The sequence below is a fragment of the Brachyhypopomus gauderio genome, chromosome 7, assembly GCF_052324685.1.
Source record: "Brachyhypopomus gauderio isolate BG-103 chromosome 7, BGAUD_0.2, whole genome shotgun sequence".
NCBI classification, from domain to species: domain Eukaryota; kingdom Metazoa; phylum Chordata; class Actinopteri; order Gymnotiformes; family Hypopomidae; genus Brachyhypopomus; species Brachyhypopomus gauderio.
In genome coordinates this window covers 20,910,852-20,926,481 of record NC_135217.1, presented here as the reverse complement: position 1 = coordinate 20,926,481, position 15,630 = coordinate 20,910,852, and the positions used below count along the sequence as shown (strand labels likewise).

The 15,630-nt window shown below is 46.3% G+C and overlaps 1 protein-coding gene across 2 annotated transcripts in view; it reads right to left on the bottom strand.

The window, feature by feature from the left end:
* myom3 (myomesin 3) overlaps positions 1 to 14,023 on the bottom strand; it is a 35,961-nt gene extending 21,938 nt beyond the window's left edge. Inside the window, exons 1-8 of one of the 2 annotated variants that reach the window (XR_013132389.1) lie at positions 13,670 to 14,023; positions 11,655 to 11,781; positions 7,791 to 7,895; positions 3,995 to 4,148; positions 3,205 to 3,362; positions 2,790 to 2,882; positions 2,103 to 2,191; positions 1,557 to 1,601 (exon numbers count right to left, since the gene is read on the bottom strand). Coding sequence is in view for 1 of the 2 variants with exons in the window: in XM_077012480.1 (XP_076868595.1) it covers positions 1,557 to 1,601; positions 2,103 to 2,191; positions 2,790 to 2,882; positions 3,205 to 3,362; positions 3,995 to 4,148; positions 7,791 to 7,895; positions 11,655 to 11,761 (751 nt within the window). In the remaining variant the exon portion in view is untranslated. The remainder of the gene's footprint in view (positions 1 to 1,556; positions 1,602 to 2,102; positions 2,192 to 2,789; positions 2,883 to 3,204; positions 3,363 to 3,994; positions 4,149 to 7,790; positions 7,896 to 11,654; positions 11,782 to 13,669) is intronic. The other variant, XM_077012480.1, reaches the window with a different exon arrangement.
* Between the last annotated feature and the right edge of the window lie 1,607 nt (positions 14,024 to 15,630).

The window sequence follows — 15,630 nt, the reverse complement described above, 5'->3', positions numbered from 1 at the left end:
GTATATGTGGGGGTGGAGGTGTGTATGTGGGGGTGGTGGTGTGTATGTGTGGGTGGAGGTGTGTATGTGGGGGTGGTGGTGTGTATGTGGGGGTGGAGGTGTGTATGTGTGGGTGGTGGTGTGTATGTGGGGGTGGAGGTGTGTATGTGTGGGTGGTGGTGTGTATGTGGGGGTGGTGGTGTGTATGTGTGGGTGGAGGTGTGTATGTGGCGGTGGAGGTGTGTATGTGGGGGTGGTGGTGTGTATGTGGGGGAGGAGGTGGGGGAAAGGTAGCCATATAAAAATCATTCAAGTGGTAAGAATAAATAGGTTATTTTTCCAGAAGAAGTGCATGAGCTTCTAAACAGCCATAGTAAGATATCTCTAGGAGAGCCAGGGCCAGATATTACCATAATGAGGTTAGCGCCCCAGAAGTGAAGCCTTCTGGACGCAGGCTGTGACAGCTTTTGAAAAGGTACGATTCCTTACAGACCAGGTTATTTATTAGCAACTGGAGGCCAGACAGAACTGGAAATGGCTTTGTGACATGAAGCAATAACTCGTACCTAGAATTCCATCATTGTGGCTTTGAGAGGAATCCTGGACAGTCTTCATCTTGAGGTTCGCTCACGTCCGTGAGACCACAACACACCACGCTAAGTCAAATTAGCTCAGGAGCAACCCATGATCACGGGCTGCACACGGTTCTCCTGACGCGGTGTAGCGTGCAACGTTCGGGTTTCAATACACCGGTTAAAAAAACGTACAGTACATTTCACACGCACTGCTCAAAGGTAATGAAGCAGTGTCCTCAATGCAAATAGAGTCGCTATTAATCGCAAAACCACGCTGCTTAAACTCAACAAGCACATTCGTGAGCCCAGATGTGCCAGATGTACTACAGCTGTGAGGACTGAGATTGTGCTATTTCACAAGCCATATCCACAGCACACACTAATACAGGATACAGTACAGGAGACTGCTTAGCACTGCAACTATACAGAACGTCTAAGGAAGACTTATTAAAACTACACACCCAGAGAACGGGCGTCCCGGGGCTATTGACGGAAGTCAAAGGCAGAAAGTGCTTAATCAAAGTACAGTGAGTGCCGCGAGATGTTGGAAGTTGTTGCGCTGCTGCTTTGTTGGAGGGAAGTCGGACTTCCACAGCCTGGCTGGGTGTGAGACAGTGGTGCATAGGTGGCTACCAACCCCACAGGAGGACCAAATTAATCCCAACACCTATGATGAAATATACATGACTCTGCAGCTGAAATTGCTGTGATCCATTCACTCACAGACACACGCTCACAGGCGTGCGCGTACACGCACACACACACACACACACACACACACACACACACACACACACACACACACACACACACACACACATACATACCCACACATTACATCCTATACCTCCAGCCTGCAGTCATTTTGAGCGGATAAAAAATAAGCCGTATCTGAGTCTTCAAAGCGCGCCAGTGTCTCTGTCTCACCCGAGGAGAGGAGGACTTCAAAAGCCAGGAAAGAAGACGAGTCATTTTTCATTAGAAGCGGTGGTGCCTACTCACCCGTGGTCTGGACACACAGCAGACCGGCCTCCACGCCGCGATATGCTGATTTAGAAAGAGGAAAGGTTTGTAAAGAGGGAGAAAAAGACAAAAAAGCCACACACACACACACACACACACACACACACACACACACACCCTCCACCCACTCTCCTTAAATATATTCTTAACAACCACAGAACCTTGGGAAACAGACCCTGTTAGGGCCAATTCCTGCTTGAAATGCTTCGTTATGTTTCCGTATCTAAGCGAAGTCTGGAGATAGTGCCACAGTCTGATGGTGCTACAGGTTGTGAATCAGTGAGCTAAGCAAAACTTGCTGTGATGAACCACCTGTGGCAGGATGAAACAGACATCCAACACGCTGAAATAATTGGAACCTGTTGCAAACTGTTCAGAATAATTTGACTTGAGCCCAACGTAAATGCATGCTCAAGTGTGTCGTGACTGGAAGCATCTTCCAGGGAAATTGGTTAAGAGACTACAGTCTGATCAGTGGTTGGACAACTGTTACGTAGCCATAACGTGTGCGTGAGAGTCACTCACAGTTCACCACCAGTGTGGCGAAGGTGGTAGCTTCACCCAAGCAGCTTCTGGCCACCACCTTGTATTCTCCACCATCGGCAGTGCTACACCTGGAGAGGGACGCACAGTGAGAGTGAATCAGCACCTCTGTTCTCCACCCGAACCCCACATTCATCAGCAGGGAGAATGAATCAGCACCGCTCCGTTCTCCACCCCAACCCCACATTCATCAGCATGGAGAATGAACCAGCACCGCTCCGTTCTCCACCCGAACCCCACATTCATCAGTAGCATTTCCGCTGAGCTGGCCCAGCGCAAGACCGGCGATAATAGTGAAATCTGGAGAATGCTTTAAACAAATAATGGAAAAGACAGTTGAGACAAATGAACAGGTTTAAAGTACAGATGGTGGTCTCCTTTATCTCCTGCTGGCTTTCTCTTAGTGAAACAGAGTACTGAACTGAAGTACATGCCTGCAGCCATCTCTCCTGCAATAAAGATAAACGTCACATTTGTTATGTCTAAAACTCAGAAATACGAGCAGAGAAGACGAGGCACCTGAAAATAGCCTGCACCTAAAGGGCTTCGTTCGCACCGGCTTGATTTGAAAGTTTTAGATGCAATTATCTGAGAGCGATTTCTTTTACTGACTCTTTGTAAAACTTTTCTCTTTGTTTTTTGATTTACTCATTTTGGGAATGTAATTACCTTCTAATCTCCAAGGTGTTGAGGCCGTAATTCTGCTGCAGCTTGTAGTTCCAGGGCAGTGATGTCGCTCTCAGAGGTACATCATCTTTGTACCTGCCCACCACAGCATTGCATGCATTCACACCAGGCTGAGACATTGCTGAAGGTTTGAAAGCCAACATTAAACATTACGTCCGATCTTTCTCAACACGGTGATAGATGAACATACTGGGAAGCCTTAACGCCCACTCAGTCTAAATACTGGGACAGATCTGGGGTGAAAACACTGGCCACTCGGGTGTAATACATCGCATTAGCATTCTGGAACAGATGCCTCTGCCCACCCACTGACAAGCAAGTAAATGTGTAAAATTTTATGAAAAGCTCTTGATACTTTTACGCAAGAAAAACAAGTGTGTTTGAGGAAGTCCCTCACCAGGTGATGCAGGGGGCTGGACTGCCCTGGGCGCTGCAGGAGAATTTGACGTTCATGCCCTCCCACACAGTGTGTGGGCGCAGGGGGGTGGCAAAGTCAGGCACCTTCATACTCAAGTCTTCCAGAAACCTCAGGTGCATGGAAGCCTTTCGCTGGGCCTGCAGGCAAAGATCTCCGCTTAGATCACCTTAGACACGAGGTGGAAAGATGATGAGGGAAACATCTCTAGAGGGAAATGAAGGAGATTCACTGTCTTCCCATTATAAAGTCAGAATGAAGAACACACAAACCTAATACCATATACATACCTACTGTAATAACCATACCATACACATACTTAATAACCATACCATACATATATACCTAATAACCAAACCTTATACATTCACCCACTTCTGTCACCAGACTTCCTCATAAAAATAAAACTCTGAAATGATTTGTTTCTTAACCAATCAATAAATGGGATGAAATCTCCCCAATAACAAAGACATTCAAATGGCTAACAACACATAAAAAGCTAGTGGGAGAGCTGGTTAGCATCTCATCTCATTGTTTCATTCACCGTTAGCTGTTAGCTTTGGTTTTGCATTCAGAACAGTAGGATCCAAACCAGGTCCCTGGTGTGTACCTGCACATGTCACAGGGTAACCATTCTGATTCAGCTCATGTCTAGCAGAAGGATCTCCAGAGGGCAAATTGAACTGTGTTAAGAATAACACGTGGTCACACACAGCAGTGGATATGTGAGGTCCTGACCCCTCGGAAATTTCCGGCAGCCTCGTTGGTTTACCTCTTTGCGCAGTGCCATGTGGTCCACACGTCTACGGACCTCATGTTGGTTCCGGATCACCTCGACCTCCACCTTTTCTGCCTCGTTACCAAACAGAGTCCACTGGTCCCTCTGGTGGAGCTCATCATTAGCCACGGTTTCCCCCAGGGCCTCCCTGAGGGCCACACAGGGACACACTCACAGAGGGATGGTGGAAGGTTATAGAGCGCTGATCTGAGGTCAGGCTTGTGCTTTAGTTCTGTCAAAAACACCTGCAGTCCTAGTGATCAAATGGTGCTCTAGAGTTCACTAAACATTAAAGGGTTTATGATTATTTGAACAGTTAATAGTTATTATTGAAATTAACTAATAGTTATTAGTTGTTAACTTCAACACCAGTCCTTTCATTTAAATTTACTTCCACATGAGACTATACAGGTTTTGTATTGGAATTTTATTTTTTATCACCTATGACAGTAAGTCTATAAAAGGGGGGGGGGGGGAGTCACTAACGCACTATAAAAGTTGGGAGTATACGCAGAAATCTGAAGGTCAGCATTGGAAGTCTGATGGAAAGTCCAAGACTTTGTGTTTTATGTCAAGCCAGAAGCCATTTCACACCATTTTTGGCATTATTTCCAACTGCACTAAATCAACAGCATATGAGGTCGGTTTGAGCCGCTTGAGCGTTCCTCTCTGCGGGCCTCCAGCCGGGCGTGGAGAGCTGCACCCGTGACACCGCCGCTTGTCACTGAAGCGCTCGTGAGGCGGTCAGTACGCGCGTGGGCCTCGGACGTGTTTATGAATGTAGACGAGGGCAAGAAGAGACGGATCCCGGCTGAAGGACGGTCAGTGCCGTGTGTGCGGAGCAGACGAGGGATTTTTAACTTAAGAGCACCTGATGAACACTTGAGAACACTTTGTTCAAAATATTGGACTTGTGCTTCGGAAGATAATGCGCTAGTTATCCGTCTTTACAGGGCCGCCGGTGCGGTTTTGTTCTGTACGGTAAATCTTGCTTTTCGCGTATAAAGGAGCCAGCCTGTGCTCTCGGGACTTTAATACTGAGCACATTTCAAATTTCAAGAGTGTGTTTCAAAGCAACCTACATGCGAACACATCAAAACAATTTGCATGGTTCATTATTTTTCACGAGAATACCATTATGTTAAACCCACATACTTTATTGTGCATTAGGACCTGCTCGTGTGGATTTGCAGCACACGCGCGCACAGCGCATGAGTCACGAGCGCTGCACTCCGGTGCAGGAACAGACAAATATGGCTACTGATCTCCAGGACAGGGCTCGTGCTTCAGCAGATCGAAGGCTGCTGTTTGAGTTTTTATGAAGGCATTGCCACAGTGCTTAGGTGTTTGTATAAGCCTCAGGGAAGCAGGGAGTCTGGAGGAGAGGTTTCAGGTGATCACATGTTGGAGCTTTTGATCACTTGGCTTCTGATACGGAAGCGCAGCTGTGATTGAATATGCACTTTGATTTAATCAGTTCTTACCCATCTCTCAGAACCCTGCTGATCTCTCTCTCTGTCTCTCTCTCTGTCCTTCTCTCTCTTTCTCACTCTCTCTTCTCACAAACATGCTTTCTATAACTTCAATTCCTGTGCAGACTATAAGAAGACAGGTGTGAAATTGAAATATATGGCAGAAACCAACGAGCACAACAGTAAAATCAAAGAGAAAAGATTCCACATCCTAACACCCAAACACCCCCCCCCACACACACAAACACCCCACTCCCCCCCCACACACACAAACACCCCACTCCCCCCCCACACACACAAACACCCCACTCCCCCCCCCCACACACACAAACACCCCCACTCCCACACACACACAAACACCCCCACTCCCACACACATACAAACACCCCCACTCCCACATACAAACACCCCCACTCCCACACACACACAAACACCCCACTCCCACACACACACAAACACCCCACTCCCACACACACACAAACACCCCACTCCCACACACACACAAACACCCCCACTCCCACACACACACAAACACCCCCACTCCCACACACAAACACCCCACTCCCACACACACACAAACACCCCACTCCCACACACACACACCCAATGGTATCTTCTTCTTCCTCTTTCCTCTTTCCTTTACTTTTATTGCTCTCTCACAAGCTCACATTTTTTTCCACTCTTGAAAATCTTCTAAATTCTTCAGGCCCGGTTTGGCACAGTTGTGATAGCAGCGGGAGAATAATGACTCATTGTTAAATGGTAGAATGAACTCCTTTCTTTTTTCTTTTCTTGCAGTAATGGTTTTAGGAAACTGGGCTCTGACGGGCTCTCTTCTAAGACCAAGGTTTCCAAACATCACACATCTCTGATATCTAAACTCTTGTGTGCGGTTCTGTCTGCACGGACACTGGGGCCTGTGTCCCCTCACAGGAATCTTGTGCGTGTGTGGTTAACATGTTAACGGCATGTGCAAACAATGGTGTGAATTTCATCTCGATTTCTGTTTCAGACTCGCCATTCGACGTCCGCTGTCTTCTTAACCGTCTTCCTCACCTTCTTCTTCACTGTCTCATTTCAATCTCTCTGTTTGATCCAAACTGGAGCTAAATCAAGACTGCAGTCTGAAGTCTGAGGTCTGAACCTGTCCCAGATAAAAAGCAGTTCGGTGAGCCTAGGCATGGGGTGTTGGGTGCCATGCTGGAGATCCAGACACACGCACATGAGGTCATGGATCCAGGGTATAATACTCGGAGAAGAAGCATGCTGTGACATAGTTTGCATTACAAGGTGCCGAGATCTCTCAGCATGACAGGAGACCATAACATTTCTCTTCGAGAGCATTTTGAAATGAAATTTTTTTGTCATGCTTAAAAGAGGTTTCAGCATGACAGTGTCATTGTGATCCTTGAAAGGAACATGGATGATGTTTGTTTTTGAAGCTTCACTGCTTCACTTTTGCTTCATGTGCACTGAATACCACCACTGGTTGATGTTCACCACACCAGCTACAAGGAGAAAGGAGATTCTCATGGTACAGATTGGTACAGGTTCATGTGCAGGGAAGACTCCAAACTCCAGCCTCACATCTCTTCTGTATGATTGCTCAGTGACAACCTGAAGGCCCACCATGTGTTAATCATACGCTTTACCTATTGATTATAGACTTCAAAGTAGAGCTGAACTGAGCTAGTGTTCAGCAGTATTGTAAATTCTGTTTTGTAGTAGGAAAGATCTGAGGATGATGTAAGGACATGAGAAGGGTCTCGGAGCTGTGGTCCACTGCAGAGAGGTATGAGTCATATGCCCCAGACGTTGGGGAAGTGAGAAGCAGAGAGGGCAGCACGGGGCCCAGCCCGGTCGCTCGGGCCAGGAGGTGTGATGGAAGATGCGGGACCTTTGAGAGAGGCGGGTGGTGGCCAGCAGGAGGGGAGCTCGTTAGGACCCATGATGTGGCAGGAGCTGCTGCGTGTGCTTCCAGGCCAGATCAGTGGTTTTGGTTGTATCTGCTGTATATTTATTGGCCCCAGCCTGCATTCCGGATTTGCTTTTTCTGGATTGCAGGACGCGCTCTGAAGAGCCCATGAACTGGTGTCTGCTGCCACACCTGTCTGCAGAACACCAGCGGGAAGGCTGTGCCACTTTGCCATCATCCAAGCAGTGAGGAGGCTCTGTGTGTGTGTGTGTGTGTGTGTGTGTGTGTGTGTGTGTGTGTGTGCGCGCGTGCGTGTGTGTGTATTTGCATGTGTGTGTGTGTGTGTGTGTATTTGCATGTGTGTGTATGTGTCTGAAGTGTAAAAGGAAATGATTCAAAGTACCATGTCCTGTTGCATGGGAATTTGGGATCCGTGAGAATCTCCTTTGCTGACATGATGTCACCAGGGATGATGGGACAGAACTGGCAGAGGGGGGGTTCTTCATCACTGGGAAAAACAAAACAAAAACAACAGACCTCCATGAGCAACCATCAGTCATGATAACACTGCAAGGCACAAACGCTAAGGGCCTTTTGGGCCGTTGCAATGATGATTCTTTCCACGTCTGATTGTTAGATCATTTGAACTGACTGGATGGTAATGAATGACACACTCAGAAACTTGTTATGACAGCAAACCTTTTGGTATAAAGCACTATTATTAGTGAAATATCTGTGACATTGACTTGTCTTCAACTTTCAGTCAGTATTAAATTAGATCAGATTTGCTTTTGTAACATGACAGTGTATAATATCAGTTCTATTTATACTAGACCTACCATGTCACCACTTCCTGTAGCCAGTAGAGGGCTCTGGAGTATTAAACAGAATTTTACCCAGTACAGGTTTTACTGGTTTGGAGCTAAGTCTTTCTTTAGAAGACTTAGATGACTGATTTCTTAATGGAATGTGAAGAATCTTGGACCTATTGTGCAGTCTGACAAAAACTTTGCACATTCTTTTTCTGTAATTCACTAAGCAATTCATTTTCATTGTCCTATTGTTGTTGTAAAGGTTTGTGACAGAGGCTAATTGTGTTTTATTAATGCAGACTGTAATTTAAGCATGTTTTAAGAGACAGAGAGATAGTGAAAGCAAAGATATGTGCAGCAGAAGTGATGGTTAATTTCTGAATATGTTCAACATTTCTTTTCTGTTTAATTCTATTCTATCTACCATTTACTACCATGGCATTGCATGTTCTTGCTTCTCTCTGCTTCTGTTGAGTCTCAGACTCAAGCCTGCCAAGACCCTTAACCCAGGAGGCAGGGATCATATGAACGTTACCACATAAATGGGATCAGCACTAGCTGGCTAGCACATGAACGGGATCAGCGCTAGCTGGCTAGAACACGAACGGGATCAGAACCAGCTGGCTAGCACATGAACGGGATCAGAACCAGCTGGCTAGCACATGAACAGGATCAGCGCTAGCTGGCTAACACATGAACGAGATCAGTGCTAGCTGGGCTCCCCGGCGCTCTTTCCAATTAACGACAAATTCAGACACGTAGGTCAAAGAACAGTTATTTTATAGCTTTTCATGAAACGGATTAAAGGTCAAGTCAGCTTGGTGTCTGGTACCACACCTTCATGTCCGAAACCACAGCACAATGCTGATGCCATGATGTCATTGCCAGGGAAGGTCCTGGAGTCTTATGTTTACGGGAGCACATGGCAAGAAAACTATGCAGGCCAATTAGTGGCTTAAGGCTCACCCTGAATAGAGGGAATGCACCTTATCCAAGTAATCAGGGCCATTAGAGGTGTTTTAATGGCAGAACTGGTTGTGCTGGAATAGATCAGGGTTTGTACAGATCTTTATGTTGGAACATCATTGAAAGCCGTTTCCTTCCAAACCATTGTTAATGAATCTAAGACACTCAAGCTGTGAGCTTTTATCACTGCTGTTTTTGTTCAATTTAAGAATGTAGTGTCATTCCATCCCTATATTTAATGAGATAATGTAAGAATAACATACAAAATTGTCTACATACAACCCAGAGCTTACAGTGTTTACAGGACCACACCCTACATCTGAACCAGACAGTGAAGGAGACACGGCTGTTTCCTGCTCAGTGTGTTGAGATGAATCTTGTGTGCTCTAAGACTAATCATGTCTTCTCTGAGACTAATAATGTCTGCTCTAAGATGAATGAAAGGCCGTTTTGGAGCAGTGTGTGTTGCCCCTGGTCCAGGAGGGCCACAGTATTACATGCTTTAGTTCTATTGTTCAAGGATACCCATCTTGCTGTCAACACGGCGCAGTGTCATCAAGTCATGAAGAAAAGGACCACCCTAAATCAACCCCCCCATCCGATTGTCTCTGAAATGATTTTCACATTTTCCCAAAGGTGAGGGTTGCTAATTGCAGTCATGGAGATCCCCTGTTGTGCACAACAATGAGGTTTTCTTGTCTTTCATGAAACGGAGCTATTAAGCTAGAAGAAACACACCTGTGTAGCATAGCTACACTAGAACACTTGCAACACTAGAATATTTCAAACATCCAAACAAGCATAGAGGAAATATATTTTATTTATTAGGTGTTGGATAGAATTCCGCACATAATGCAGCAGATCAGAAATCTGCTTACAGTTATCAGAACCTGGTATTCAGACTCAAGTCCAACTCAACTCTAACTCAACTCTAACTCAACTCTAACACACATCACACGTCAGCCGTTTAAGATTTGTTCTAAACCGTAAGCAGCAGAGCTGCGAAATAAACCCCATAGAAGGGCTCATACACACAAAGACGAATGCTGCCCTGAAGGTTTGTGTGCATTAGCTGTTTGCGGCCACACACACACACACACACACACACACACACACACACACACACACACACACACACACACACACACATCCCAGCTTACGGATTATTAGTGAAGGCGTGGCTTTTTGACAAGTGATGCTCAACAGATCACGTGCTGAGAAGATGAGGAGAAACGGAGTGTGTCCAAAGAAAAACAGAAGTGTACGGCCCATTTCAGGAACCCCCAGAAATTGCAGCCTGCTAAACAATAGCAGAAAAGGGAAGTTAATGCCGTTTGGCTACGTAATGTGAGCTGAGTAAAACAAACAGCTAAGGTGAAACCCACACGCACATTACACGCTCAGTTTGGTCTGCGGCTGCTGCCAGCATTCAGCTCGACTGTGAAATCCGTTTGTGAAGGGGAACCTCGGCAGTCAGCATAATGGCAGGCATTATCTTGCCTTTTCAAAGCGTGCTGTGTGCATCTCGAGTGCAACCACAACCACATACCGCAACCTTCCTCACAGACCTGCACAGACCTCCAGGACGCCGGCGGTGGGGCGATGATGTGTGAGGAGCCGTGACCAAGTCCACGTCTGTGTAAAAACTGCAAGCTGTGCATTGTCCACATCTGAACTGTAGCAGGTGGATCACACTGTGCTCCTTGTGTTTCTGAGTACATGCCTAACGTGTATGAGCCAGTGATGTAAAGCTTTAATTGCTATTGAGGTTTTGTTACTGGAAGGATGAAACGTGTCACAGGCCTAACACGTCACAGGCCTAATGTATCACAGAACTAACTGTTCTTGCAGGATTCATCCAACAAATAACCCACCAAAAAACAAACCCAGTTTTCCTTTCTCTATGAAAACATGGGGTATAAGTATATACTGTATGACTGTATGTGTGTGTATGTGTTGTTAGAAGTCTGCTTTCCTGCACTCATGCCACTGGGTGTACGTGTCACCTCTCAGTGAGCTGGGAATAACCCTGATGTCTCCGTGTTCTTGACGGAGCTGTGGTGGGACTCGGATGGAGCTCATTCTCACTGTGACTGCGCCAACAATGGTCCGTCACTCTCTGTTATAGGCATGGTGTTACTGCCAAGCTGATTAACTGAGGCCATAGAACCGTCAGACAGGATACAAGCCATAAATATAGTCTTCAGTTTTCTTTTACAAGCAATTACCTGAGTAGCGTGTTACAAAGGACAAAGTCTTATGTGTAAAGGAAAGTCAGCATAATTATGGTAATTCGGTTAAATGACTTACACTTGTTTCTTGTGTTTGGCTAATGTGACATTGAAACAACCAGTGATGCACGCAGTGTGTGAATGTGTGTGTGTGTGTGTGTGTGTGTGTGTGTGTGTGTGTGTGTGTGTGTGTGTGTGTGTGTGTGTGTGTGTGTGTGTGTGTGATGAGTCAGGGTGGGCGGGGCGTTAGGACTGTACCTGGATGTAAACGTCTTCTTCCTGAGCTGGGAGGACAGCTGCATGCTGTGAGACAGCTGCTCCTCCTGGGCCTCCAAGCAATGAAATGTTACTATTTTGGTTGCCATGGCAAAATGATGACCAGCACCTGCATCAGAGCAGAAGAGCAGAGCTGTTAGGAGGATGGAGGGGGAGGGGCTACAATCTCAGTGGAACTGATTGGCTGGCTTGCAAAGAGCATCCATTTTAATCTGGTAATGAATTATTCTGACCCTGGTGATAAAAAAGGTGTAATTGGTAAATTACACGAACCAAATGCCTAAAAGTTAATAACAATCTGCAAGAGCACAGACTACCTGAAGGACCAGAGAGAATATTGACCACATTACAGGAAAGTGCTTGTGTCAGCAACTGAGGGTTCTCCTTCAGCAAACGGACTCTGTGCTAATATAAGGCTGAGTAATGTGCATCAGAGGAGGGAAGAGAGAGAGAGGTATAAAAACAAGAGAGAAAAGTGAAGGAGAGAGAGAGAGAGAGAGAGAGAAGAGAGAGAATAGGAGGTGGAAGCAAAGCTGAAAAGATGAGAGGGTTGAGTCTGCCTTAAATATCGCTTTGTGGCCTGTTGAATGAATTATCATTCATTTGTTCGGGTCTACAGTGTCTGCCCACTGTGTCATACAATCATTAATCACATAGGGAACACACACACACACACACACACACACACACACACACACACACACACACACACACACACACACACACACACACACACACAGAGCCAGCCTAGCAGAACTGGGCCACTTGTGAAGGATGACTTCATTTATGGTGGAACCTGCCTCCGCCACCTGTTACCATGAACAGCAGAGCCAATATGTTCGCTCCTCTCCTTGTCTGTGTGGCTCGTGTCTGTTGGGCAGGATGGGCCGGACTCTCTCTCCGCTCCCCCTGCAGGACTTTCAGGGTGGTGTGAGTGGCAGGAGGGGCTGTGTTTGAACACGGGGAAAGAGAGAGCTGCTCGCAGCACATTAAGATCGATCTGTCATCAGCTGAGCAGCCTGCACGCTCCCCCAGACTGCTAGGGAGCAGGAGGATGGGTTCAAGGTCCCCGTGGAAATAGACTCTAGCAGTCAAATGCAGGGTTCAGGAACAAAATACACTTTAGGAGGTTGGGGGTGCAGACAGATGACGAATGCATTCTTCACGATCTAGAATATAGATTCGCTGTAACACCTGAGTACGGCAGAGATTCGGACGTTTAGTAATCTACATATATCACATTGCTGCTTAGTTTTGCCACAATACATATTGCCTGCATTCCATGTACAAATGATTTTCAATTTACTTTTGGGTGGAACCTTTAATCTAAGACAAAATCTACAGTACAAATGTAGATCTTTCTGATCTACGGTACAAGCGTCATTTAAAGCGCTGCACAAATGGATCTTTCTTGAATTTGGGGATGATGTCAGAACAGGGACGTGACAGACTGATTGAAGAGCACAGTCTCTAGAGCAAGTTGTGCATGTTATATCCATTGTAACCAGGCAGCACACACTCACGTCCCTGGTCCCAATCACACTTCACCCGTTCCTTGTTATCTTCTCATTCAAGCCCCATAGGTAGTCTGGCACCTGTGGGGGTGGCGCCTAGCCTGCTGCTACACACTCTGCCAAGCATTCTCCATCCCAGCATACTAAGCAAATTTGTTTGCTGAATCAATTTATTTTTGTTTATTTTCAAGCTGCATAGTTCCTCTTTGTGTGTGTGCTTTGTTAATACATCACCCTGGTCACCATCATTCGAGCCTCGTCCCTGACTGAGAGGTGTCACTTCCATAAATTATTAATGATGAGTTGTGACATGCATCATGGCTGCTCATGTTTGGAAGGTTTAAAAGGCCAGGACCTGATTTAGGAGGTAAACCAGCAGCCATAAGTCCTGTACGTGTTACTGTATGTACCTTTTAAGTATGATAAGTTCTATTCCTAAAGAAGACGAATGGGAAAGAAGACAGCGGATAGAAAGCCACTCACGTTTGTCTGCAGGGTCGAGCTGGGTTACCACTCCATGAAATCCTCAAAGGGTTTGTCTTTCTTGTTCTCTCTCTCTCTGTCTCTGTCTGTCACCCAGTTCTCCTCTCTCTCTTTCAAACTCTCTGTCACCGTGTCCTCCCCCACTCCTTCTCTCTGTCAATCACTCTATTCTCCTCCACTCTCTCTCTCTCTCTCTCTCTCGTTCTCTCTCTTACTTCCTCGCCTTCTCTGTCTCTCCTAAGATCTCTCAGCCTGCGTCTCTTTCTCCCTGTGTCCTCGTCCCCCAGCGTGTCCTGTGTATGTGTGTGTTTGGTGTTGGGAGCGGGGACGTGTGGGTGTGTGGGGTGACCTCTGGACACAGACTGTCCTTCACCAGGGGAATGCAGCCTGGACAAAGCACACCCACCTCCTCAAGGTGATAAATATAGATCAGCTGTAAGATCAGAGCCCTGTTAGACCCACTGCCCAGCTGGACGGGCTCGGAATAAGAAGAGTCTGCACCAGGCAACACAGCGGGGTGTATTATATTTCATGAAATATTGTTATTGTGTTATATTTACATGAAATGTAAATATGTCTGTTTAATGTGTTTTCTCGGTGCTTTCACATCTGGAGTGCTGGAGGCCACGTATGTTTCATCAAGCACCTCTCAGAGGTGGATGCCGCGCTCCGGGTCCATATGCTGAGGACCTGACTCATCTCTCAAACGGACCCATCCTCCGTCCCCGGGTCCCATTCTCTGCTCCATCTCCATTTATAGGGGCTCTTAATCATTCGCTGGGTTCTTAATGGAGCTGGGTTTCTACATACTCTCATACCAAGACTCATTTGGGTACGGAAACAGCAGCGGAATTGTCAAGGCCATATCTACAGGCTCAGGGTGTGTGTGTGTGTGTGTGTGTGTGTGTGTGTGTGTGTGTGTGTGTGTGTGTGTGTGTGTGTGTGTGTGTGTGTGTGCGTGCATGTGTGTGTGTGTGTGCATGGAGTTTTTTATTTATATGTGTTTATTGTCCACACCTGCTCCTGAAACATCAAAGTAAACAATGCAGGGAGGAGGTGCCAGGTCATTCTTTGACTCATATATCATTTGCCACATTCAGTCTGAGAATAACTCAGCTGCTGTTTTAGGGACAAAGCAGACTGCCTTTATAGGGCCCTGTTGTTGTGAGGGGACAAATACACTCTAAAGAATGGCTTCCCACAGCAGACACGTAATGGCAAAATGGAGAAAGAGCTCAGAGGAGAACACGGAAGTGCCTCAGCAGCCGTCCCACACTAATGGAGGTGTAACCAAAGGCCGCTTCCTGGGTGCCCAATTAAGTACAAGTCTAAGCGAAAGAGAGAGAGAGAGAGAGAGAGAGAGAGAGTGGTGGCTCACCATTCACCATCAACACTGTAGTTTAGTCTGTGCTCAAAGATGAGGCTTAATATCTGACCAGAACACCTGCCTTATGTGTCTGTAAGTCTTTACATGAGGGGATTTGCTTGGCTGTAATTAAATTAAAATGAAAAGCGTTGAAGAAAAATTTTCATGGTCTCAGTTTGTGTCTCTGGAGCTGTGTTGTAATTTTATTTTTTTTTATCAGCAACCCATTAAGATTATATTAATATGCGACAGAAGTGCTGTAAACCTTTGTGTGGGAGTGCAAGTTCAAGATGTTTTGTGGTGAACTCTTCAGGTTGAGAGACTCAGAGAGGATGGAAGAGTGCAGTCATAACACCCCCCACCCCCCAGGGCAGGAGGCTCGTGTGTGAAAGAGCAGTCTGGACCTCTCTGTTCTTGCTCCTAAAAACACTGAACCTTGCAGGGGGACAGGACGTGTGTGCCAAGGGGGCTCATGTTTCTGGGAATCAAGGAACCATTGTCCAAAATGCTCAGGTAGGCCGTTCAAGTATGTAAAACAAGGGATCAGACACTTCCTCCTTTTATGGTGATCTTGGGCAGAAAGACTGATGTGAGA